This window comes from Cryptomeria japonica, chromosome 9 (assembly GCF_030272615.1).
Source record: "Cryptomeria japonica chromosome 9, Sugi_1.0, whole genome shotgun sequence".
NCBI classification, from domain to species: Eukaryota; Viridiplantae; Streptophyta; class Pinopsida; order Cupressales; family Cupressaceae; genus Cryptomeria; species Cryptomeria japonica.
In genome coordinates this window covers 737,211,163-737,238,947 of record NC_081413.1, presented here as the reverse complement: position 1 = coordinate 737,238,947, position 27,785 = coordinate 737,211,163, and the positions used below count along the sequence as shown (strand labels likewise).

Sequence of the window (27,785 nt, the reverse complement as noted above, 5' to 3'; positions counted from 1 at the left end):
CCTAATTATGAACTTCTAACTATTATTGAACTGTTAACTATTGACTAGCAACTATTATTCTTTACAAATGAGAGGATTGAGCCTTATATAGAGCTCTCTTTACAATTCAAAGGCTCAGATTGATTCTCAAATCAATGGCCAAGATTTTACAATAAAACCTTAATTAGGGTTTATTACAACAAACTCCCTTCTAGCCAATGAAATAATTACAATAATTTGGACACATGTCCTTCTTTGAACGCTGACCAATTAGTGATGAGGCTAGGTACGTTGAACTTTGCATCTCCATTAGGTGAGTCAGGTGCATTGTATCTGGACATCCTTGACTTGGTACCCTTTGATTGGGTGAGTGATGACTAGGATGCCACCCTAACTTGCATTGTAGAATTGATACCTTATCACAAGCAAATTTGATGTTTCGAGCAATATCACTTGATACTCAACATCTCCAAGTCTGTTGTGATATGGGTGAAGGCCTATTCCCAAGTTACATCATCTTGATCCTATAACCTTGGTTGTCTAGCTTACCTTGATCCACTGAATCTTTTCGTCTTGAAGCTTTTTTACCTTGGTGTACTAGCAACAGTTCTTGATTTTCTAGAATAAATTCAAGATTGTAAAACATCTTTATATCTTCATGGATAGGTCCTGATCTTGTCCTCACGTATGGTGCAATGATATTGAGTCCCTCCATACTGTGAAGTGCCATCATCTTGCCTATTATCTGACTCCACCTCATGTCTTTCAGGTTGTCCAATGAACATAGACATTTTGAGCTGGTCTTCCCTTATGTTGATCTTGATGTTGTTCTTTTAGTGTAACCCCGGTTGACCACTTGATCTTGATACTCTTTGTTTCACATTCTTGTGCTCCACTCCTCATTTGCTTGCAATCATACCTACAAAAGAGACATAATTTGAATTAAAACATCATAAATAAACATTAATCACATCTTCAAGTGTGAAATAATCCTTTATATGTTTCACTTAGATCTGATTATGATTCAACTCAGAAATATTAATCCACCAAAAAAAACTGGAAATTGTCTTTCACATCAAAATTTCAAGAATGATTGATTGAATTCTGCAATTTTTTTTTTAAATTTTGATTGCTAAAACCTGAAAGGATGTCTTGAAGATCCTTATTTGAAAGCGATGAGGGCTTTGATCTGTTATCAGCTCCTTCTCCTTCTCCCCTTTTCTGTGATTTAAAATTGAAAGTCTTCTTGAAAGTCGCTGGTCTGCTGGTATTAGTTCGCTCTGCCTTGGATCACAATCAATTTCGAAATCTGAATGGTTGAATTGATTTCCTTGGGTCTCTTTTATATGCTGGTGAATCAGTTTGTGTCCTTTCAAATGATGACTCTTGACATCCCTCCCTCCCAGCTGACTTATAGATCAAACATCAAAGGGTGCGATTTGAATCTTTTTAATTTATTTGAATGTTTGAAGTATGAGGGTGGAAATTCGCACCTCATAGGGACAAACTTGTCCTTTCTTTTTTGCTAGTCCTTATTTGACTTCGCATCCTTTGATGGAAAGTAGTAATGTGTAGGGATAGATTTAATTTCAAATTCAATCACTTTGGTGGGAAATCGACATGTATAGGGACAATTCAGACCTTATGAAATTCGTTTAGCATTTTGATTTCCCGATTCTTATAGGGACAAAATAGTCCTTAATTTGCTTTGAACCCCTTGATGGAAGGTCGGATTTTATAGAGACTGATTCTCGTTTTCAACTCAATCCTCACTGGTGGAATTTTGATAGGAATAGGGATAGTAGTAATGTATAGGGATAGATTTAATTTCAAATTCAATCACTTTGGTGGGAAATCGACATGTATAGGGACAATTCAGTCCTTATGAAATTCGTTTAGCATTTTGATTTCCTTCACCACACAAGGAATGGAAACCTGATTCTTATAGGGGCAAAATAGTCCTTAATTTCATTGATCCTTAATTTGCTTTGAACTCCTTGATGGAAGGTCGGATTTTATAGGGACTGATTTTCGTTTTCAATTCAATCCTCACTGGTGGAATTTTGATAGGAACAGGGACAGGATTAGTCCCTATTTTGGGTTGCTTTATCCTGAATTCCTTCCACCAAATGCAATGGTGGGAAATCGATCCCAATAGGGACAACTTCAGTCCTCAAATTTGTCCTTAAATTTTCTCAGCTTTGCAAGTGGAAAATTGATGGGAACAAGACAAAGTTGATCCTTATAGAATTCGCTCTACATTAGCAACTTTACCTCAAGTGGAAAATTGATGGTGATAGGGACAATTCAGTCCCTAGGGATTTCATTGTTCCATTGCAACTTCTTTTCCTTGGTGGAGATCCAATTGGTATAGGGATAAGATCAGTCCCTACTTTTGTTCAATGCTTGCAAGGTATTTTCTCTAGTGGAGATTCGACCTCTATAGGGACAAGTTAGTCCCTACTTTTGTCCTTACTTTTGATGTAATACCCCTTAGGAAAGTTGATCTTTATGCTGAGTGGAAAATTGATCTGTATAGGGACTTTTTGTTCCTTACTTTTGTCCCAGCTTCTGTTGTAATGTCCCTTAGAAAAGTTGATTTTTGTGGGGAGGGTGGAAAATCAACCCTCATAGGGACAAAATGATCCATATTTGTGCTCTTAAACTTGTTTCACAATCCTTTCATCTCCCACTTGAGGTGGAAATTCGATTTTTAGAGGGACAAAATTGTTCTTTGCTGAGTGGAAATTCAATTTCAATAGGGACAATGGATTTTCAATATCAATTGCTTCAATTCAAACCCTCAAGAGTGGAAAATTGATCTCCATAGGGATTTCTCATCTATTATCATACAAATTTGCATTATCTTGCAACCATTGTTATCATTTTCACTCAAATCCAAAGGAAGAGTAGAAATTTAATTTCCATGAGGACAAATCAAACTTTTGCTTTCTTGACATGTTGACCTCATAAACCATAAGACCTACTTACACTTGCAAAGGTTAACAACTAAAGAAACTATTGCTAAGGCAAGCAAACTAGAACACCTAACTAAGGCACCGTTGACGTGTATTTTGTACACCATCATACACAGAATAAAATACCTAAAGGCATCTTATCCTCTCTTGAATAAAGTCTCTAACTGCTGAAGATTCGCATGAAGGATCAGTTAGGATGACTCCAATGTTCTGGTTAGTAGGGTCTCTACGTGTGGATAAACTCCAGTGGTATGATGTGATTTGCTGGAATCACAAGGGGACTTACATCTGATGATTGAACTTCCGATCTGCTTTGCTGGAACACAGGCTCTTACTAGCTTAGATTTGAAAAAATGGAAAAAGGATGAGGGCGAAGAGAAGATCTAATCCTAATACTAAGAATGTAGGAGCAATGATTTGATTTTTGATGAAACTCTAACTAGGTCTTGTTTTGACATCAATGGACCATCTCCACAAGGCTAGTGCGATCTTCTAAGGGAAGCTTTGTGATGTTCAAATCATCACTGCAGGCATAGACACCATCAAGTTGATGCATATCAATGAAGAAGCGACAAATTGAAATTGAGCTTAAGCTGAATGATTCCAGTTGACTACACAAGGCAAGTCTGCAATCAACAAACTGCTAGTAGTATGGATATATGAATTCCACCATTAATCAATCGCATTTCCTCCATTCATCTAATCATCTACCATCTAGGATTGAAGACTCAACAAGAAACCATGCAAATTGCAAGAAACGACACACTTCACCATTACTTCAATGAAAATGGAGTTTGTTTACAATCAATGGCAACAATTTCTTGCCTTGTCCTCCTATTCTACTCTAATTACTATTCTATCAATTTCTAACTACTCTCTATCTACTAACTGCTTTCTATTATTTACAACTCTCTCCAATTAACTTTACAAAATGAAATGTCAGGGCTTATATAGTGTCCTCAATACAATTCGATGGCTTAGATCCATTCGAGATCAATGGCCAAGATTTTACAATGAAAACCCTAATTAGGGTTTGTTACAACCATTACATAACATTTAATGCTTGACCAATGATAAAATTGTATTGCTTGGACACATGTCCTCTCTGGAAAAATCGACCAATGGATAGCCGGGGTAGGTACATCGGAGTTTGTGCCACCTTCCATGTGTTAGGTACATTGAATCTGGACATGCTGAGGTGGACCTCACTGATTGGAGACGTGATGACTAGGATGCCACCTCGTCTGACACTTGGTTGATACTCAATTTGGTAGCGTTGAGAAGTTATCTTTGATTAACTCTTCTAAAATTATTTGCTTCTTCAACGAGCCCTTGTCCTAACTCCATGTGTCCTTGATGTGTAGGATGATGATGTACCTCGCCTTGGAACGCTGGATTGAAAGAGGTCGCCCCTGTCCTGGCTTGATCGTCCCGGCGAAGACCGTCCTTGATCCGGCTTGATTTTCCTTGATGAGATCTCCATTTGATGCCTACACAACATTTCAAAATTAGCAACATGATTTTGCAATGAATAACTAGATTAGAGATTAAATTTAGGAAACTTCATAATAAGTCCTTGAGTTATCATTTCCTAAACGACGATTGAGCTATTAGAATTCAAAATTTCAAAATTTAAGGCTATGACGATCAAAGTTCGAAATTAAAACAAGGGATCTTGTCATACCTTACTTGAGAGTTTAACTCTAAAATGCAAAACAAAGGAATTCGCCTAGGCACAAATCAAAATTTGATGGCTTCAACGTGATCTCTCTCCAAATGAACGTCCACTTTAGCAATTCGCCACCTTGGGGGAGGAGTCTTCAATGTCTTGAAGATAACAAATTCGCCTTACTTGAAACAAACACGCACTCCTCTTTGATGATAATTTCGCACCTTGTCTTCTCCAAAATCGCATATGAAAGAGGATAAAATGATGATTTGAAAATGAAATAAACACCTCCCTTTATAGGCGCTCACCTTCACATTGACCCTAGGCCGACTTTGGTGAATAAGGCAAATTTAAAATAAACTTAAATTTAAAATAAAGTTAATCTAGATGTTGTGACGTTTTCACACATCGCCCCATTGCAAATGGGGACCCATGTTTTTTGCTCGTTTTCGCTTTGCTTTTCTAGGGTTTTGTTAGTTTGTTAGTTGTCTGGATTTAGGGTCAAGCCTTAGGGTTCTAATTACCGTCTTTTCGGGCCAAAATCCAGTCACTTTTGAGAGCTTTTTGAATTTCCTTTTCTAGAATGCAAATTTTGAATGAAATGAATTCGCCAGAATGGTCTAATTTTCAATTGGAATGTTGATGCAGAGCTTAAATTTGTCTAAGTGTTGAAGATGAAATGTGAATTTTTGTCCAATTGAATATTTTTGACCAAATTTTGACTTTTTTGAATTTTGATCCTAGGCATTTCAAATGATTTGTTTTCGCCTTGTGAAGTGATAAAATGTGTAAAATCATGTTATTTTGGCCTGTAGGAGCAAAATCGCTCCTGTCCCTCAGTGAAGGACGGGAGCTCGTTTTCAAATATTTTACTATTCCTGCAGGGTCAAGATGAATTACGAATTGGAAGTGATGGAGAAGGGCGAGATCTTTCCATTGAATATAAATTGAAGATTTTCATGAGCACAGAAATGCCTCCAGGAGAAAAATCGCTCCTGTCCCTCAGTGAAGGACCGGAGCTACAAATCCAATTTTGCTTTGTCCTTGCAAGATTTTAACGTCTTGACGATGTGAAAAGGTCCAAAGAGGTGCATTTTATCAAATGAATATAACTTGAAGCGCTGTCGGGGAGATCACATGGATAAGCAAGTCCGGCTTGAGTGAGGTCCTGATCCTGAAATTTGGCTAAGTCCGGAATGTCCTGACCCTGAAATTTGACTAAGTCTGGAAACTGAAAAAAAAACCTCCAAAAACTAGATTTTGCAATATAACTCCTGGAGGTCTGAAACCACTCTCAAACATCCTGAAAGTATATATGGAATATAACTTAAAGTATAAGCACTTATACTTAAATGTTATATTCCATTAAAATTGTCCTGATCGAGAGTGCGAAAAGTCAAATTTCGCTCGTGTCCTTCTCCAAGGGTCCAGAGCGAAATGCGCTCCTGTCCCTCTCCAAGGGACCAAGGCGAATCGCTCGTGTCCCTCACCAAGGGTCCAGAGCGAAAATGCTTAGTTGAGCCATTCCTGACCTTGTTTGGACGAATCGAGACATCAAAGGCATGGTAAAGGACGAAATGAGCATGATAGAACATCCAGACTTGATCAAAAACAATGAAATGATGAACTTTTGCCTAGAGGGTCAAATTCGCTCCTGTCCCTCACTGAAGGACCAGAGCGAAATTCTTCATAAGGTACGATCTGGGCAAAGATCAAGCAAATTTTACGTTCAAAGGCAAGAAAGGAGGTAAAATGAACTCATTGAAGACAAATTGAAGATTTTGAAACGTCAACGAGGGTCCCAAAATGCCTAGTTCGCTCCTGTCCCTCAGGAAGGGACCAGAGCGATTTTTGTTGTGGATGACTTTCTTGCACAGTTTGAACCGATCTCAAGGCATGGATGAATAGAAGAGCACATTACGAACCCGTTGAATATAAGTTTTGAAGGTGACAAAGTGAAATAAGGCCCATAGAGCTAAAATCGCTCCTGTCCCTCTCCAAGGGACCAGAGCGAAATTCTTATGAAGGCTTAAAATTTGAAAGTTTATCAAGCATCAAGTGATCACGAAGGATCAAGGAACTTTATTTTGCACGATGATGGTGATTGCAAGTTGGAGAACGCAAGCATGAACCCAAAGACTTGAAGTTCGCTCCTGTCCCTCAGGAAGGGATCAGAGCGATATTGATTATAGTTGCTAATTCCTTCAAAAATCACGTTAAGTCAAGGTTTTGCAAAGGGGTAAAAGGTACAAGGTGTCTTTTGAAGATGATATGCAAGAGTTTTGAACGTAAAAGTGTTATCAATTAAGTTAAAGGACTCATATCGCTCCTGTCCTTTGGACAAGGACCAAGGCGATTTTTACTAAAACACTCATGTTCCGACAAAATCAAGACAATGCAAGGATAGCTAAGGTCAAGGACGTCCTTTAAGAGGCAATGAACGAGGAACCAAGGATGAAAGATGACACGTTTTGGCTAGAGCTTCAGGATCGCTCCTGTCCCTCTCCAAGGGACCAGGGCGATATCACCACAAAAGGACATTCATTTGCAAGAATGAGTCAATTAAGTTCGAAGATCCCAAGGAAAATGGCAAATTCAACGTAGAAATGAAGACCTTGGACGTAAAATATGCAAGGATCATGACCAAGGTAATGGATCGCTCCTGTCCCTTAGTCAGGGACCAGGACGATGAGGTACGTATCCTTCATCTTCAAAATTTGGCGCTCAAACACATTTTTTGAATTTATTTAAATGCTAGAAAAAATCGATATTTAATTAAAAGCATTTAAATAGCGCATGGTATGTATTTATTAATTATTTTTGCCTTTGTAAAAAATCGAAATTTATTAATTAAAAATAAAGGCATTTAATAATTAATTATTAATTTAATAAAAATCGAAAGGGAGCGCTTGGTATTTTAGAGGTCGGCCTTTATTATTTATTTAAAAATCGTTTTAATTGCTATATTTTGCAAAAAGTCGGCCTAAGGTCAATATGAAGGTGAGCGCCTATAAAGGAAGGTGTTTATTTCATTTTCACACCATCATTTATCATCTCTCATATGCAACTTGGAGAAGGCAAAAGAGGAGCGAATTTCATACAAAGGAAGGGCGAAATTATCATTCAAGAAGAGGAGCGAATTCAATCAAAGGTGGTGCGAAACTACTATCCAAAGGAGAGGCGAACTTGAAGTTTCAAGTTAGGCGAACTTGCCAAGGACATTGAAGAACACATCAAAGATTCCAAGGGTGGCGAATTAATAAAGAGGACGTTCATTATCCTTCAAGATCAAGTCAAAGGCTTCAAATTTTGATTTTTGCCTAGGCAAATTCCTTCTTTTGCATTTTAGAGTTAAGCTCTCAAGTAAGGTATGGCAAGATCTCTTGTTTTAATTTCGAATTTTGATTGTCATTGCCTTAATTTTGAATTTTGAAATTTTGAATTCCTAGCTCAAGAGTCGTTTTTAGGAAATGATTAATAAAGGACTTATCATTAAGTTTCCTAAAATTTGCTCTCTAATTTATGTTATGTATTGCAAAATCATGTTACTAATTTTGAAATGTTGTGTAGGCATCAAATGGAGGTCTCTTCAAGGAAAATAAAGCCGGATCCAGGACGGTCTTCGCCAGGACGGTCTTCGCCGGGACATGGGCGACCTCTTTCAATCCAGTGTTCCAAGGCGAGGTACATCATCTTCTTGCACATCAAGGACGCAAGGAGTTAGAACAAGGGCTCGTTGAAGAAGCAAACTAGATCCAGAGGAATTAATTAAAGCAAGTTTCTCAACAACATCAAGATGAATATCTACCAAGTTACAAGTGTTAGATGAGGTGGCGTCCTAGTCATCATTTCTCCAGTCAGTGTGTTCCACATCAGCATGACCAGATTCAATGTACTTAACTCATGGAAGGTGGCACAAACTCCGATGTACCTACCCTGGCGGTCCATTGGTCGATTTTTCTAGAAGGGACATGTGTCCAAGCAATACAATTTTATCATTGGTCAAACATTAAATGTTATATAATGGTTGTAACAAACCCTAATTAGGGTTTTTCATTGTTGAATCTTGGCCATTGATCTTGAATTGATCTAAGCCATCAAATTGTATTGTGGGCACTACATAAGCCCAAACATTTCATTTGTAAAAAATAATTTAGAATTAGAGAGAGATAGTATAGAAATAGTTGAAAGTAGTTAGTAGATAGAGAGTAGAATAGGAGGACAAGGCAAGAAATTGTTGCCATTGATTGTAAACAAACTCCATTTTCATTGAAGTAATGGTGAAATATGTCGTTTTCTTGCAATTTGCATGGTTTCTTGTTAAGTCTTCAATCTTAGATGGTAGATGATTAAATGAATGGAGGGAATGTGATTGATTGATGGTGGAATTCGTACATCCATACTACTAGCAGTTTGTTGATTGCAAACTTGCCTTGTGTAGTCAACTGGAATCATTCAGCCTAAGCTCAATTTCAATTTGTTGCCTCTTCATTGATATGCATCAACTTGGATGGTATCTATGCCTGCGGTGATGATTTGAACATCATAAAGCTTCCCTAGAAGATCGCACTAGCCTTGTGTAGATGTTCCATTAATGTCGAAACAAGATCTAGTTAGAGTTTCATCAAAAATCAATCATTGCTCCTACATTCTTAGTATTAGGATTAGATCCTCTCTTCGCCCTTATCCTTTTTCCATTTTTTTAATCTAAGTTAGTCAGAGCCTGTGTCTAGCAAAGCAGATCGGAAGTTCAATGTAAGTCCCCTTGTGATTCCAACAAATCACATCGTACCACGAAGAGCTTATCCACATGTAGAGACCCTACCAAAAGGAACCTTGGAGTCATCCTAACTGATCCTTCATGCGAATCTTCAGCAGTTAGAGGCTTTATTCAAGAGAGGATAAGATACCCTTAGGTATTTTATTCTGTGTATGATGGTGTACAAAATACACGTCAACAGAAGGGAAGGGTTGGGTTGGGTTTGGAGAAAAGGGTAGATTTAGCTTGGTTGAAGGTTGTGGTGATATGCTTATTGCTATAACCATTAAGAAGGAAAGACATGACAAAGATAACTCTTGGTGTAAGTTTTTGTCATCACAAATGTGGAAGGCTCTAGTGGTTAAGGTTTTAAGGATGCTGACTTTTTGGGCAAGGTGATGGTGGGAGGAAGAGTGAAGGTAAAGGTCGGTGTGGGTGGATTTGCGGAAAACTCTACGAGCTAAGGAATCGTCTAATTTCCTAGTGAGAAAGGTGTCAAGGAAGGGGAGTTGGTTGTCACACTCAATCTCTTTGGTGAAAGAAATAGCAGGAACTAAATTATATAGGTGGGCATGGAAATCTTCTAAATTTGTAAGGCCAGGAAGCTAGCAGACATTGATATCAACCATGCAGGGTTTCCACGACTTAGGTTTAAGGGGGAAGGAGGAAATGGCAAGTTCCTCAAAATGCTTCATGTAGAGGTTAGCTATAATAGGAGAGAGGGGAACTGTTGATGTGTTTTTTAGGCACATGCGAACACATAATAAAATACCATAAGTATCTTATCCTCTTTTGAACAAAATCTCTTGAATGTTGAAGATTAGCTTAAGGATCATTCAAGAAGACTCCAAGGTTCATGAATGTAGGGTCACTACGTGTGGATAAGCTCATTGGTTGATGTGATTATGCTGGAATCACAAGGGGACTTACATTCGAATACCTGGATGCTTGATTTGATGGAACTTAGGTCCTATCTATTTGATTGGAAGACAAAAAGAGCAAAAGAGGTAGCGGTTGAGAGAGTCTATTCTAAGACTTAGAATGTAAGAATATGGATGAACTACTATATGGAATCCTACCAAGTGAGGTCTCCCCATCAACTTGAACAATTCGACACAAGCTCAGTGCAATCTTCTAAGGACATTTCAAAGATGTTCGAACCAATACCGCCAAACATTGATCACCATTCAAGTTAATGCATAAACAATGTGTGTAGGACGATTCGAGGTTAAGCTCATATCATTCTAGTTGACCACACAAGGCACACTTACAAGTAGCAAGAGGCTAGTGGTATGGACTAGGCGGATTTCACATGAATACATTCAACAACTTCTTCCATTCAATCTAATCAACATGAAAGCAAATTGAGAAGGAGAACCATGAGGCTTGTTGAAATAACAAATTTCACCATAACTTAAATGAAAAGAGTATCTCATTTACAAGTCATACCAACAATTCTTCCCTTTCCTAATCTACTTCTATTCTAATTGCTATTCTATTCTCTCCTAACTATTAGCTATTCTCCAACTATTAACTATTAACTATTAGCCTTTACAAATGAAGAGCCTGAGCCTTTTATAGAGAGCTCATTTACAATGAATGGCCAGGATTGAATCTCCATCAATGGCCAGGATTTTACAATAAAACCCTAATTTGGGTTTGTTGTATGGGTTTGTTACAACAAACTCTCCTTAGCCAATGAGAAAATTACATTCGATGAGTGTGGACCAATAAATATCAGGGGTAGGTGCCTCGGAGTTTGTGCCTTCATGTATGAGTTTGATTCATTTAACTTAGACGTGTTGATGTGGACTTCATTGGTTGGAGGAATGATGACTGAGACGCCATCTGGGATGCCACTTCAACTTGTACCTTTGTAGACTTGGAGTGATTGTATAACTTCTCCTCAACATTCCTTTGATCTCTTCATGCCCCAGGGTGTGGTGAGAATCTTTGACTATCCTGAGATCTTCTCCCTCTTGATGCCTTTGCGTTTGATGAAGCTTCCTCTTGATCTTGCATAGTGATGATAGAAATTATTTGTCATGGTCAACTTCCAATCCTTGCTTGTATATCTTGCCTTAGGGTGGTTGTATGATCTCTCCTTCCATATCTGCAAAGCAAAGCAAATATAGTATCAAATGCATATGATATAAAGCTTATATAATCTCTTATCATAATCTCTAACTTTGTGTGACTTTTAGGTTTGATAGGTCAAAATTCGCCCTAGGACCTTAGGAAGGTACATGCTTGAAAATTCGCTCTAGGAGGCTTGCAAGGTACATGTTTCAAAAAATTCGCTCAAAAGTCCTTATGAGGTACACACATGATGAAATTCACTCTAGAAGGTCTTCCAAGGTACATCAATTAGGTAAGTTCGCTCTAGGAGGAGTGCAAGGTACATCATTTTGTGAAACCCGCTCCCAATATCCTATGAGGTACACAACTTACTAAAATTCGCTCTTAAAAGTGTGTGAGGTACCTACTTGAACAAATTCTCTCTAAAACCTCTGTGAGGTACATATTCAAAAATTTGTTCTAAGAGACTTGCAAGGTACATGGACTTGGAAATTCGCTCTAAGAGGCTTGCAAGGTACATGTCTTGGTGTTGATCCTTAATCTGATCCTTTCAATTCTCTTTACTTTGTTGATTTTAGCAATTCAAAGTATCACCAATTTGTCCTTCAAGAGTACCTATGGAGAAAATTCACTTGAATCCTTGAGCAAGGTACACGATTTCATAAAATTCTCTCTAGGGCCTTTGTGAGGTACACTACCTTAGGAAGAAATTCGCTCTTGATCATCAGCAAGGTACATGTACTTCAAATCAATTCACTTCATGTCCTTTGGGTGATTAAAGTAGGTGTTTCGCTTATGTCGTTAGTGAGGACAAGCCCAAAATGATAAGTTTGCTCTCTGGCCTTCCCAAGGACAAGACCTAAAATAAAGTTCGCTCATTAACCTTTGCAAGGACAAGACATGAATAAGGTTTTCGCTCTCTGTCCTTTCTAAGGACAGGTCCAGTATCAACATTTTTTTGCTCCAAAATAAAGTCAAAGCAAGCAGTCCGCTCCATGTCCTTGGCAAGGACAGGCCTAAAATGATAAATTCGCTCTATGACCAGCCTAAGGACAAGACTCACAAGACAGTTCGCTCTGTGTCCTTGATGAGGACAGGGCCTATAATTGAAATTTCGCTCTATGACCAGCCTAAGGACAGGCTCAAAATGATTAGCTTCGCTCTTGCACCAAGGTAAGGACATGCTTGAAAACAAAATTCTCTCTATGTCCTTGATGAGGACATGCCCTAAACAAATCGCTCCCTGCAAGAACATACCCTATAATCAAATTCACCCCATGACCCTCATAAGGACAAGATTGATATGATAGTTCGCTCTGAAAGGTCAGCAAGGACAAGGTCAAGGGGTTTCGCTCTAGGACCTTAATGAGGATATAAACAAGTTAAGATTTTCACCCTAAGACCTTGGCATGGACATGAATTAGACGGAAAATTCAATCTCAGATCATAACTTCAACAAACTTGCTCAAAATCTCTCCAAGACTTTAAAAATTCACTCTCAATCCCCTCTTGGACAAATTCACCCTTGATCCCTTGCAAGGTACATGACTAAATTTTTTTCGCTCTGGTCCCTTGGCAAGGTACGTGCTTGAAAAGGTGAATTCGCTCTATGTCCAAGGTAAGGACAATCCAAGTTAAAAATTTCGCTTCATGTCCTTTGGAAGGACAGGGTCTATGATGTAATTTTCGCTCTATGACCTTCGAGAGGACGAGACTCAAAGACAAAGTTCGGTCTTGACCCTTGGCAAGGTACGGGTCAAGGTAGGAAGTTGTTTGACAAGTTAGTCTCTCCATCAGGATTCATATATGGAATATAACATTTAGTTGAAGAAAGAGAAAAGACATAAGGAAGGGATTTCCTTATGTCTTTTCTCTTTTTTATACTTTAAGTTATATTCCATATATATTGTCAGGATGTTTGAGAGTGGTTTCGGACCTCTAGGAGTTATAATGCAAAATCTAGTTTTTGGAAGATCCTTCAAATTTCCAGACAGTCAAATTTCAGGCCAATTTAGGATCAGGATGACATTCCAGACTTCTGAGGCGAGTTCGCTCTAACCTTGATGTAAGGGACAGGACCTAGGAGGACACTATGCATTCAACCAAGGTTTGATTTAGCAACTTGAAGCATGATCGGATAGTACACAAAAACCCTAGGAATGATCTAAATAACCTCTAATCACTCAACTGACCTGACCTCCTGGCCATTTGAGCACCTATACATCTCTAATGCAAAGGCTAATAGCAAAGACACGATTACCAACCCAGAAAGCGAAAAAAGTGGGGGTCCCCATTTGCAATGGGGCAATGTGTGAATACCTCACAACAGGAACCTATAACAACATTGTCTACTTGTTCGTAGATGACACCTTGGAAAGAAAAGGTGGATCTAAGGCATGACTCAACAAGAGAGGCTATTTCAACATTGTTCTTCTGCTTAACAATCTCAATAGTGCCAGGAAGGGGAATTTTGGTGAACATAGACACCATGTCAAAGCTCACTAGGATGTCACTACTTTCTAGTTTCTGCTCTTTAACAAAGTCTACAAAGTGGGCCAAGTTTTTAATGAAGGAATCAAAATTGCCAAGGTGAGGGGAAATAAGTTTGGCCAAGAAGGCTACAGGCTTGAAAGTGGGGGAACCCATGGTGCCCACCATGGGTCTTAGAGGAATACCAGCCTTGTGAATTTTTGGGACTCTATAAATGCGAGGGGTAATTTCTTTGGAAGGGACCAAAAACTTCTTGGTGGAGTCATCAAAGGACAAGCAAGAGATGGCAGATTTGACTTTTCTAAGAATGTTGGGGCAAGGGTTGTGGGGTAAAATTTTGTAGCTAGAGGAGTCAGAGAGAGAACAAGCATTTTGTTAGAATAATGATTCCTTATATTGTTAATGGTCAATATTGTATTTAATATGTCTACAGTATTAGATAGATAGAAGTAGGTATCATAATTAATATCTACAGTATTTTTGGAACTTCTATATATTGTAATTTGTTCTCAGTTAATATTAATGAAGTGTTTTACCAGTTCATTTTTCTGAACACATTTTGGAGATGTAATCTTGTTTGTTCATGAGGACTGTTGCATTTCCCTTTTCAGCTTTGACGATGACAATATCATTATTGCTTAAAAGATTGTGCAAGGCAACACACTCAGTCTTCAGGATGTTGCACTTAAAGGCACAATATTGCCTAACCTCCTCAACAACACGAGAAGGGAGGGAACAAATAGAATTTTAAATTTTAGGAAGTCATAATGGGGAATGGAGTGAGGGGGCAAAGCAAAGCGAAGACCTCTTTTTAATAGGTTGAAAGCATCAAGATCTAAGAAGACATTGGAAAGGTTGACTATGAGCTTACTTTCCTAGTCAAGAATTGATTGGAGGATGAGGCATAGGTGGAAGGAGGGGAAAGAGGATGATGAGAGAAAGCAGTTGGATGGGAGGACACTACTAAGGGACGAGATAGCTGAGGAAAGGAGGGTGTTGGTTGGGAGGGTGGCGTGAGTGGTTAAGCAATCGGAAGAGAGGACTTTACGAGGGGGGCAAAGGTTGGACAACACATTAGGAGGAGCCACATGTGGAGACATGGGAGGAAGTTTAGAACCACGAGCAAGACCATAATCGAGGGGCGAAGTAGACAATCTCCATCAGAGGAAGTTTAGAATCTGCTACGAGAGACCAAGGACAATTAGAATGCCCATGAAAAAGAGGGGACCCTTTCGTAGCTGAAGAAACACGCAAAGAAGTACGAGAAGATCTTGGCAATGAAGGAGGAGAGCTGTTTGGATAAGTTTCGGTGGATGACTAAGAGCTGAGATCACCAAGAATAGGTGGATGAGAGGCAGCTTCAGAGGCCAGAAGAAGGAAGGCTGTAATTGGCATGACCAATTGGAATGTAGCTAGCAAAGTAGGTGGAAAGTGCAAAAGGGAGGTGACAGGTGTGAACATAAAGAGAACAAGGAGAAAGTTGAGGGAAGCGTTTATGAAGTAGGGCACAAATTTTTTTCTTTTGCCTTATAACACAAACAACTTGACAACCAGAGGCTTGGGAGCATGTGTCCAAAAGATTCCAAAGGTCAGGATGAAGAGAGAATTCAAGATAAAGAGGAAGGAGTCTTGAATTAAGAAGATTGATGGGTTGTCTGGTGGTTTTGATGACAGACCAGAGGAGAGACAAGCTTGCCCTGTAGAAAATTTGTTTAGTGTTATAGTTCGAAAGGTGGTGGGAGACTGAAGGGAGAAGAGAGGAGTCCCTGCCACATTTTAGAAAGGCAAGGTCTGCAATTTTCTTGGGCAACCTGATCCTTAGCATCTCAAATTGTTTTGCTTTGAAGCATAATTCCCTCTCATGAAGGGTTTTGGTATGAGACATCAAATTTCCAGTACATGTTGAAATTATTTTTGCTTTTTCTAGATCTAACTGATTTTTTTTTTGCATCAATGTTTTGGATGACACTCCATGATCCATCATCAGGATGTAGAGTGAGAGCTGAAGGATGAAAATGATAAATTGTAGACCAAGATGGTTTAAAAAAGGGGGGTTAAGAGAGGAGTGCGCACGTGGTTCAAAGCTAGAAATTAAACCACAAAGACCAAATGAAAGAACAATATATTATAGACAATTGAAAAAGAAAAAAGTACTTAGAAATAAACAAAGAAATTATAAACAAGTTAATAAAACACCTAAAAAATACTTAGAAATAAACAAAGAAATTATAAACAAAAGAAATAATAATTCTTTCTTTTTCTACTTACAAAACATTCTAACTTCAGCCTTTTGTCGCAGCTTCCAACATCAATAATTTTCTGTGCTCTGTTAAGGTGCCTCAGCCCAGGAAGCATGCAACAGATAAAATAAGCAAATTGAAAACTGACATTACGAAAACCTACAACAATAGTCAGGCAGGGGCACAACAGGAAATATCAAAACACAAGCACTAGATTTAAACAAAAGATGCACAAGCAAGTACAGATAGCCCATCCAAGGCACTATCAAAACAAGCAATGAATAAAACAGACCTGCACCAAAAACAAAGACAACCACTACAAAAACAAACACATTATGGGACTGCTGAAATTGTCTAGTTGCTAATAGTCTCCACACATCAACACCACCGTCCAATGTCAATACTTCAGCACCCATGGATTTCTAAGCAGAAAACCCAATCCAGTCATCTGCTACAATTGCCACAGACTTAAGATGAGGATTTTCTTGGTTCATTAGGTTTTCCAATCTAATAAACCGCATCTCATGAATTAATTCTGCACATTTCTTAACGCTACACCCCTGGCCACCATTTTACCAGGGAAGTGAAAAAGTGCTTGTCAATTCGAGGGTCCTTGGCCTATGGGCAATGAGCAAATTTCTCATCACGATACAAACATCCTGGCTGAAAGGTGATTAGGGAGTCCATATACTGATTCACATTGTGGATTTCCACCACATCCTGGCTGAAAGGTGATATTGGGTCCATATCTTGCTGGGCTTCACTGCCACCACAACCTCCTCTGCTTCAACTGGCTCACTGTTTGGGTCAGTAGTACCATCTCCACCCAGCTTCTCACCTCAACATAAATAAAACCACACCAAGTTTAGCATAGAAGTCTGCCAGTATCATAGCCTGCAACCCACCCCTTTATCACTCAGCCCATATTCATTCATCAAGGATACTTTTCACCAAATTCAACAAATTTGTATCCGGTGAATTAAAGTTTTTGCACAAATGATGATCAGAAACTGTGCCACATTGCAGGCGATCATGTCCATGACTGAACATCCTTTAGGCCCTCCAACCACCTGCTTACAACAAGCCAAGATCCCAGCACTACAACACAGCAGCCAAATCCAACCCTAAAAGCAAAACACCAAACCAGAGATGGCAGAGAGAATCCTTTTGCAATTTACTGTGCAAGCAACAAAATGGCTTCATAAGACCAGCCCATAAACCAACCTTACACATGCAGCAACTCTCTACACTTCAGCAGGATTGAAACCAAATCACCTTGCTTAACACTAGTGGCAATGGGATGGCTATTAAAGTGTTTTGAGTGCCAAAACTGTACCCAATCTTTTATGGCAGCTAACATCAAATAGAAACTCCTCGAGTCCATTCAATCATCACACTTACAACTTAAAACTTATAAGCAATGTAAAAGGAGAAAGATCTATCCCATGGTTGTCCAATAAGTCAGCCACATCATTCTGTTCTTGATCTCAGTGTGTATAATGGACAACATCAAATTTTTGACATAACAGAGAAGTCTCTTCAAGTAGACTGCAAAGCTTCCTATTTGGACATTACCTTTCTTCAGCCTGTTGATTACAAATAAAGAGTCACCCTCTACCTCCAGTAGCTTTCCTCCTTCCAAGAGAGCAAAAGAAAGACCACCTATAACCTTGCATTCTGCCCTGATGATAGTTCTCCCTCCCAACTTTAGGGAACCACCTTTAATCATATCACCATTATTAGTGCGTAGGATGAAACCGCACCAGGTGGACCTGGGTTTCCCTTTGAAGCTCCATTATAGCTCAGCTTCCACCAATCGCTTATAGCTACTATAAGGCATTACATAGCTTTGTCCAAGCACTTAAATAGCGTGACCGTTTTCTTTTTGGTAAGAATGTCATTTTGCATACTAATTTTCGTCCACTTCAGTTCTTGAATCCTTAGTCTTAACATTCAAGGACATCAGCATTTGAAGTGGACTTCTGCGATTCAGTGGTCTCTTGTAGTTATCAAGTATAAGAGGGGCCTTAACAACAATGTGGCAGATATTGTTAGTTGTACTCCTTTTCTGGTGCTTAACATTTTTAATACTTTCCTGCAACATATGCCGAGTGAAAAGGGCTGTACTCTGTGGATTTTTTTTGGTTTAATTGTTGACACTATGCAACAATCCATGTGGTGAACAAACACCTTTTCTTGAATAGTGTCTGAGCAAAGGATATTTCATATTTGTGTAATTTCTCTGTGATTTTCTCTCCGAAAAGCCCTTAGCACCAATTTGTGATAAAATATGCTCACTGGTTGTCCTTTTGGTGGACATTACAGAAGACCTTTCAACATCTTCAATATTATTTTTATTAGCCTTCTATGCAGAAGCTGGTTGTGAATTATATCCACTGATGTGTTCTTTTCAGCCACTGAGATCCCATTAAGATGCTTTGGATCATATCAACCATTACGAGTGATTTCCTAATAATGGGAATCCATTTTGATGAACTTCGTTAGTTTTCTCTGCAGCTGTCTTTTGGTTTTCCAAAATGGCCATCTTAGTGGCATGCGTGAAGATAGTTTTATGCTCTACATCTAGCTTGGCGGTTTGGGTTCGGGCACCGATTTGGGTTCGAAGAACCGGTATGCTGGTACAGCAAAATTTTGAAAAGGGGTTTGGGTTCGTTAGTACAAAAACATGTAAATTATGTATATATATATATATGTATGTATGTATATATATGTATATATATGCAGCCTATAATCATGAATTAAGATTAGCATGTCACATAGCATCATATAAACAACAAAACCAACATAAACTTGTAATCATAGCATCATGATCATACCATAACAGCATCATATACATCAAGTTTAATATCAAAATGATAAAATATTCAAGTATCATTGTTTCAACTTTCAACAATTTAAAGTTTGATCATCAAATGGATTCTCTAATTCATCATCCTCATTCTCCTCCTCCTTATCATTGATATTGAGATTATATGAATCAATGCCAATGCCAATGCCACTTACACTTTAAGTTTTCTCGCTATCTAAGTCATCAAATGCAACAAGCTGAGAAGTGAAAGCATCCAAATCAGTATGTTCTAGCTCTATATCCCACATCTTTGTTTCCCCTTGCTTGTAGTCATGTTGCTTGTGTGAAATGAGCCAAGTTAATGTTTTAAAACTCACTTTTAGGGTTATATTTTAATTTTTTATGTGGTGGAATTAAAAAAAAATTAAATTTTGCAAAAAAATAAACCACTTTGGGCTGTCAGACCCTTGGGTTCGACCTGGTCCGAACCAGGCCTGTGAATTATGAACCCTGTCCGGACCACAGGCGAACTGGACCAGAACCCCGAACGAGGATTGGACCGGACCAGTACCAGGGGTCTAGGGGGCCGAACTCAGTAACTCAGCTCTACATGTTGCAAATGTATTCTCTTAGCATGTTTGGAGCAGTCTCATTCAAAAATCTTACTCAAATCTATTAGAATGATATTAGATTATTTTATAATGGTCATTTTATGTCTTTTAGGCATCTTTAGTTTATTAGCTAGTTTCTATTTTCTACGTCAGTTAGGTAATTTAGAATGTTTCTGTTTTGACTTTCATGGTTTTCTCTATATAAGGAGACAATGTTTCTATTTGTAAGTACTCTCATTCAATCAATAATGAAATATTGTTCCATGGTATTAGAGCGAAAAGATCTTATGATGAATTTAAAAAAAATTGTCCTTGTTACCTGGAAATTTTTATTTGTTTCCAGAATTTTTTTTCGTTTTTTCAAGGAAAAAAATGTGGTTCTGATTTATTCGAAAGTTTCTGCAAGTTCTTTTTGATTGAATTTTTGGCAAAAATCGAGGGTTTTTTCGCGTCATTGTTTCAGTTTGCAAATCGCACGATTTTTTTTTGGATGTGTTTCTGAGCCGCGCGTCTTTCCGTGGACAAATTTTATGCTACCTGCGATGACATTTTTTGGGCGCCTGTTGTGAAATCGTGGAATGTTTTGGGGCTGTGTGAAGTCTTTCCACCCGCACGACTGTGTTTTTGAGCTGCGATTTTCAGCAAATCACGAACTTTTTTCTTCAGCCAGCATTTTTCTGTTTGTGTGACCAACTGGTTGTGTTCATTTTCCCAGCTCACGAAAAGGGTTTTCCTCATTGATTGTGTTTTCGGCGGCGAGACAGTTTTTGTGTTCGCGACCTTGTTTTTGGCATCTGTATTTTTTCTGTTCGCACGTGACAGTATTTTCGACTTGTGCGAAGGTTCCGCGACTGTCTTTCTTTTCTTTTTCGTTTTTCAGTCTGTTTTGAACAACCTCGAAATTTTTTCCAGCTGTGAAGATATTCTTTTTGGAAACATGGGTTTTCAAAATTTTTGTAGGGTTTGTTTTCTATGTTCAAGGGTGTTTTGAAGGCCGAGATGGATTCCTTTTGTGGGTTTTCTACATTTGTGTTAGGGTTCCAAACCCTTTTTCTTACTTAGTATAGCTTTTTTCTAGCTTTTTGATAAAAACTGAAGAATATAATTTGTTTTGTACAAGGGTTTTACCGTTTTTCCTTAAAAAACGAAGTTTTGTATTCTGTGCAAATTTGTCTTGGGATTTGTGCTAGCCACTTGCAAAGGGTTTTTCATTGATTTATGACAGAAAAATCAGATTTTTTGAAGTTTGTGTTTTACCTTGTTTTTCATGCATAACAAAATGAGAGGGATGGTATCGTTGACCAACATCATGTTGGAGGCCAATCAACGATTCAATGGGAGGAACTACAATACCTGGAAGCAGAGGATGCTCTCGATTTTTGAGTACCGGTGTCTCGATCAGATTGTTTTGGGTAAATCCACTTGTCCCACAGTGGTGGGCAAAGACCAAGACAAGTTTGATGAACATAACAGAGAAGCGGTTATGCTGTTGAAACTATCAGTCACTGATGAAACGCTTCCAGAGGTGTCATCTGGCAAAGACAGTTGTGGAGATATGGACACATTTGAAAGATCTCCATGAAACGTTAGACAAGAGCCGAGTGTTCTTTTTGAAGAACGTGCTGTTTTCAATGATGATGGATGAGAAGATGTCTTTGCAGGAGTATCTTATGAAGATCATTGCCCATGCCTCATCATCCATTTGTAAAAGTAAAATATAGCCCATGCCTCATCATCCATTTGTAAAAGTAAAATCTTTGGAGATAAGTAGTCATTGTAGATGTATAATTAAAATTCACTCTTAGATCCAACACAAAAAATTCCAATTCCATAGTGAACCCTATATACATGACATCGAGTTTATTTCTTTCTCATCCAAGTTTCAACCCAATTTTTATCTTTGGACTAGTGCTTAAAGTGTGAAGTCCATGCTATACTTATTTAGCCATAAAGAATGTAACAAGATGACAATAGTGTAGAGATGCCAAAGCTTGACTCCCAATTCAAGCTTCAACTGCCAAATAACAGAAAGTATCCAAGCTATTAATACAAGCATTGTGGTAAAAGGGATATCTAACTGGTTGAAAAATATACAGTCAGTTTGTCTTGTATTGTTCATTACCACTAAAATCATATTGAGGCTCTTAGCAAATGCATGGTTTATATGACCAATACAATCTCCAACTACTTAAGGCCACAGGTAAGCTCTCTGTGTCAGATATTACCAAGAAGAGGCATTCTGAGATCTTGACCGAGTAGGGGCTTGGTCAACCATATCCCAAGCAAGAGCATTGTTGGAAGGATTTCTAACCCCTTGAAAAATATACAGCCACTCTGGCTTATGTTGCTCAATCATAACATCATAGTGATTCATACCATAGTTGGACTACTCGTGACTCGCCAAGCCCCTGAGAAAAAAAAATCGGCAAAAATTCGGGAAAAACTCGGAAAAACTCGGCAACGTAAAAACACGCTTAATTTTAATAAAAAATGCATTTTTTTGCAAAATTTAATGAGAAGATGCATCCATTGAGTCAATAAATGATAACACAAAAGAAACAAGCTGGTTCTAGATATATTTAAATACAAAGTGTCTACAAAATCGCATCCTCATGAGGAATGCTGATGGCTGGAAGCAAAATGGTAAATAGTTTTTGTAAAACCAAAAGTAAATACATCATTACAAATTACAATTACAACTTCCTCTTCCCAGCTCTAGCTAAAACTATTTACTATTCCTCTTCCTCTTCCCAGTGGAGATCTTCCTAGTTTTGAGGGTGAGAAAAAGAGGGGTAGAGAGATAGGTCTAGATCTTGGTGGAGATCTACAAACGCACAATATTTGAAATTTCATCATTCATACTGATAGTTTCAAACTTTCAACTCTAAAATGTATAATACCAAGATTTCTTCAATGCTAATTATGTTGTTATATGGAGCCTAATCAGACTCGGAGGTTAAATTTTCCCTACTTCCATCAGCGCAGTTTCCCCCTATATTTTTTGACAGGGGTTTGGGGGCAGCGCCCCCAAGTTGGGGTCAAGGGGCATAAAAAAACGCCAATGGTTTCTGGACAATCAACTCCTCCACTTGAGGTTGCCACCTCAGTTACTCACACACCCCTCCCCTGGGCTCCAACCTCTCCTGCAAGGATCTTAACACACAATCTCTTCCTATGGTTTCCCAGTGCATCAACAAGGTGTCTTCAATGTGTTTTGAGGTTTAAGACTCACCAAATCCATCGCTTTGGCTTCTTAACCCTTCTAGGTCTCTACCGGCACCTAATTAGGCCTAATTGCATTAGCCCTCCCTAGGCGGTTTTAGGGGTTTAATTTGCAAAAGTCCCAAACAAGCCTAGAAATAAATCATGGATTTGAGTACCCTTTTGGAAGTTACAGACAACACTGGAAAAGTGCATCTGGGTTATCCGTACAAGTGGGGTTTCCAAAGCTGCACTAATTTGAAGGGTTTTAGGCTTAGCCGGTGAATTGCCAAGATGGGTCTAGAACTCTTCACCAGTCAAATCTCCTGCTCCAAACACCTTGGGAGCCTTCAAGGGGACTCAGAGGGGTTTCTTGCTGGCCTAACTCACCTACTCCCAGCGGTGAGCCTAGGGCTTCATTGTTTCTCCTCCTCTTGGACCTGCAACATCACACACCCTATTCTTAAGCTATGTACAGACCCTAACCTAGCATTCTTAGTGATTTCAATAGGTGCCATCAAAGAATGCCTAGGTTAGAGCCATTTCTTGCTCTTAAACCCTACTTGCAAGGGTTTTGCTCCTAGTTGCAAAGAATGAAAGAAATCTCTACAACCTGGAACAATCAAACCTACAAATCAATCTTAATGAAAGCAAATTCAATGAACATACAAAGATGGCAATGAGTTTACACCATCTAGTTCGTATTGGACCGTACAAGCAAGGAAAAACAAGACAAAACTGTAAAAAACCAGTGGAAACAAGGTTGCTTCACAAACCAAAAACTTGCTCTTGCATTTCCAATCCTCCAACTTGTACAATGAAGTGAAATTTGGCTTATATCCACTTGTTTCAGTCCGTTCAACCAACTTCCTAATGCCTATTACCAAAAATGCAACTTTTGCAAGAAATTGCAAAATGTTGCTCAGCAACTTTTGACAACTTTTGCTCCAGGATGCAATTTTGCATTCTAATGTATTCTAAGGCTCTTAAAGGTCCTCAAACACCCTAGAAGACCTAAACACAACTCAATTGACTCCCAATACATGAATACATTCATCTGGAGTATTTTGCCTGTGAACTACCTAAGCATCTCACTTCTCAGGCTAACAGCATTCTGAGCACAATTGACTCAAACCAAAAATTGGACAATTCAACCATGGCTCTACTGAGTCCTCAATGGTTGGTCCATTATTACATCACAAATTAACACACAAACTTAAAAGAAATCAAAGCTTTCATTCTTGGAGTGCTAGGTGCCTTGCACCACCTGGCCATGCCCTGACTGCCGTGTGTGTAGCTAACTTCACTTCCACTCCCACTCCCACTCCAGCTTGTTCCTGTTCCAGGTCTGTTTATTGCCATATCTGGTAGCATATCTTGTGAGTCAGGTTGTGCTGTTTCCAGACATAAACAAGTCTGGAGTCTTCTTGCATCAGATTAGAGTCACTGAAGTCACATAATGCTTACCTTCCAACCAATTTTGTCTCTCCATGTATGCAATCCATTAACCTGAAACTGGTTTCATTTCCAATAAATGCTGGTCAAAGACAAACCTGACCAAAAGCACAATAGTGCCTGAGAGAGAAGATGCCAAACATGAATGATGAATAACCAAACATGGTCGTGGAAAGCATACAATTATAGTTCCTATGGCTAGATAGAGTTTAACTTTTGCCATGGGCCTGGTATTACTATAACTGGAATTTTAATATTGTCATTTTCATTCCTGCTGTATTTTTGACTTGAGCAATAATTCTATCATCACTTTGCTAGTTTCTTCTGTAATATCTTTCCTGGTTGGCCAGGATATAAGACATAAATTTGTTAGAATTTAGAAGGTTCACTAGGATCTTCTACTGACGGTACCAGAACACATCAGCTTGCATTTACTATATTTAAGAGCGTAGAACACAAACTTTATGATACTGCAGATGTCTATGGACAGGCAACTTGTGGGTTCAACTTCCAAGGTATTTACTTTAAGTTAATTTTGAAACATTGGTTGATTAGCGTAGCAATTTGTAGAAGCACAGCTATTGGAGTGGATTGATATTGATGTGGATTGCATTTTTAGATTCACTTTTGTTTGGTGCATGTATGTACCCTTCTTGTGGTTGTATTTCATTTACACATTTCCATGTTGTACCTTTAATGTGCTGTACCAGACCAAAATTAAGGCTTTTGAGGCCACAGGGATTTTTCATAATTTTATTGCTTTTACCTAACTGTCAATTAATGCTTTCAGTCTCTCAACAATTAATTCATGCCCCTGAGTTATTAATTGCTGAAGACAAAAATGAGATTTTTAATCAAGACATTCAGATTTCTTTTTACTGGCCTTGTTGGCAGGAAAAACCCACTTAATCCAAGTGAGTTTTGGCATAGAAAAGTTGCCAAAAACTCGAGGTTTTTGGCAGATTTATCTCAGGAGTTGTTGTTGCCTGCCAAAAAAACTTGAGTCTGACCAGAACTCACCAAGTTTTAGAACTATGTTGTGGACAATATCTCATTGACAATTTGTTAGAATAGTTAGCTACTAGTGTATTTTAAATTTTTTAGTATAACATTATGCCTGCCTCCTTTAGGTGCAATTTTTGTGAATCTTAATACTTTTAGGACCATTTGTTAAATGAATTGTTTGGCCTTCAGCAAGTTTCGGCCAGTAGGGATTTGCAGGTGTCTTAGTTGTTCTTTAGCATGTCCTTCAATCATAACACTTTTGCTTTGGGAAGATAAACCTTCTGAATTCTATTGACAAGTACAATACTAAGTGCATGATCTGAAACATTAATGAAAAAATTGGTCACACAGTCAAATCCAGAAACTATCAAATAATTTATCATGGACTGTGGAAATCTCATGCATTTAACTACAATACTATTTTATTACACATTCTAGACAAATTAATGCTATTTTAGATTTAAAAACATTCTAAGAGTCTGTAACAACACCACCAATTAAAAGTTCTTTGAAATTTATGTGGTACATATTTATAGTTTGCTGTACGATTCAGATCCTCATTAATATCTATCATCTTTAATTGACCTATTTAAATCAGTATTGAATATTGAATAGCATTGTGATTGCTCTTCCAGATGAGATCCAGCTGTGCAATTTATCTTTCCAAGGGCAAGATAGTTGATGTTTGGATTTTCAATCCACTGGAAATATTGTAACGAGTGTAGTGGTTCTCTGATCTGGGTATTTGAATGTTCTAAATGCTTTGTGAACACTGATTTTATCTTGATTATATATTTTTCCCTAGCTAAATACTTTCCCAAGTTGAACGAGTGCAAATAGGAATAAACATGAACTAAAAATCATGATAAAGCCTATCTTGATGTCTCACATGACAATTGGTACAGTGCCTGTTTCAGAGGGCACGAGTTCCTCATAAATTACCCCCCACTACTAACAAGTGCTCGAAGGTGCTTGTTTTCTAAGTTGGGTCCCGCTGGTAATAAGATAAATGGAGAATACATGTTAGTGTAATGCCTATTTCTGGAGGTCATCTTGAGATGACCAAAAACATGTATGGGTCAAATCCCACAAAAAAGTAAAATCTAGTGGATATACATGATTCGTCTATGATTTGGCACCATTCTAAACTGTCATTTTTTTTGTTATGTCAAAAGAGTCTGCATTTCTATAGTTCTTAATCCGGTGTATCTAGTGATTGATATGTTGTTGGGTTATCAATAAGCTTGACTAATATCCTTTGTTTTTATTGTTTTTACAGTTGCTTAGAGGCCTAAAGTATTTGCATTCTGCAAACATTTTGCATAGAGACCTCAAGCCCAACAATCTCCTGTTGAATGCCAATTGTGACCTTAAAATATGTGACTTTGGTCTTGCGAGGACAGGCCGTGAGAAAGGGCAGTTCATGACTGAGTATGTTGTTACTCGTTGGTACAGAGCTCCTGAATTGCTTCTATCTTGTGACGAGTATGACACATCCATAGACATTTGGTCTGTTGGTTGTATCTTTGCAGAGCTGCTGGGTAGAAAGCCTATCTTCCCTGGCAGGGACTATCTCAATCAGCTCACACGGATTATTGATGTTCTTGGAAGCCCAGATGAGAGTGATCTTGAGTTCATTCGGAGTGAAAAAGCATACACCTACATAAAATCACTTCCATTTAAGCCTCGAGCCTCCCTACAACGGTTATATACTTGTGCAAATCCTGCAGCAATCAATCTGCTTGATAGAATGCTTTGTTTTGATCCACATAAGAGGATTACAGTAACGGAGGCTCTTGAGCATCCATACTTGTCCATGTTGCATGATCCTAACCTAGAGCCTTCTGCAGCAGCTCCTGTAAATTTGTACGATGATGAGGAAGACTTGAGTGAAGAAGCATTGAGAGAAATGATCTGGAATGAAATGCTGTACTATCACCCTCAAGCTACAAATTTAACATAGATATGTTAATATTAAATCATACTCAAATTAGATCTCAAAATGCATCTGGCCCAGATGTCGAGAGAATATGAGAATTGTTGAGTGTTAAGCTATTGAAAAAAAAATGTTTGTGAGTTTATAGAGTTTCTTAGATTATCTTGTATCTTATTTATCTTGACAGATTCTCCATGAAATATAAGGAGAAAATATTTTTCAAAGTGCATGTAAATTATTTTAACCAATCTATGAACCTTTGTTTAAGTTTGGTTTTCATTTGGGATTTGTGTGCTACGACATTTGCTCTTAAATGTTTTTTTTCTAGTTTATGAAATAGAGTTTTCTGCGTTATAATACAAAAGTTACTATTTCCCATGCTTTTGTAGTTATTGGCTCGTCATATTTCCTCTCATGATTCAGTTATCCATGTGCTTTGGTTTGCTGAGTTCAAATTCATTCTTGTCAAGTCCTAGCCTGTAATCTTGGGGATTTTTCTCCCTTCCTGTGCAATGTTTATTGTTCCTTTGCTACTACGAAGTATACCCTTATCCTATTTAGACAATTGACCAAT

At 38.3% G+C, this 27,785-nt stretch overlaps 1 protein-coding gene across 4 annotated transcripts in view; it reads left to right on the top strand.

The window, feature by feature from the left end:
- Nucleotides 1–27,478, top strand: part of LOC131038657 (mitogen-activated protein kinase homolog NTF3) — a 54,487-nt gene extending 27,009 nt beyond the window's left edge. For all 4 annotated transcript variants that reach the window (XM_057971156.2, XM_057971155.2, XM_057971154.2 and 1 more), the window contains one exon: nt 26,555–27,478. In XM_057971156.2, coding sequence (XP_057827139.1) covers nt 26,555–27,238 — 684 coding nt within the window. In that variant the 3' untranslated portion in view covers nt 27,239–27,478. The remainder of the gene's footprint in view (nt 1–26,554) is intronic.
- The last annotated feature ends 307 nt before the right edge of the window (nt 27,479–27,785 follow it).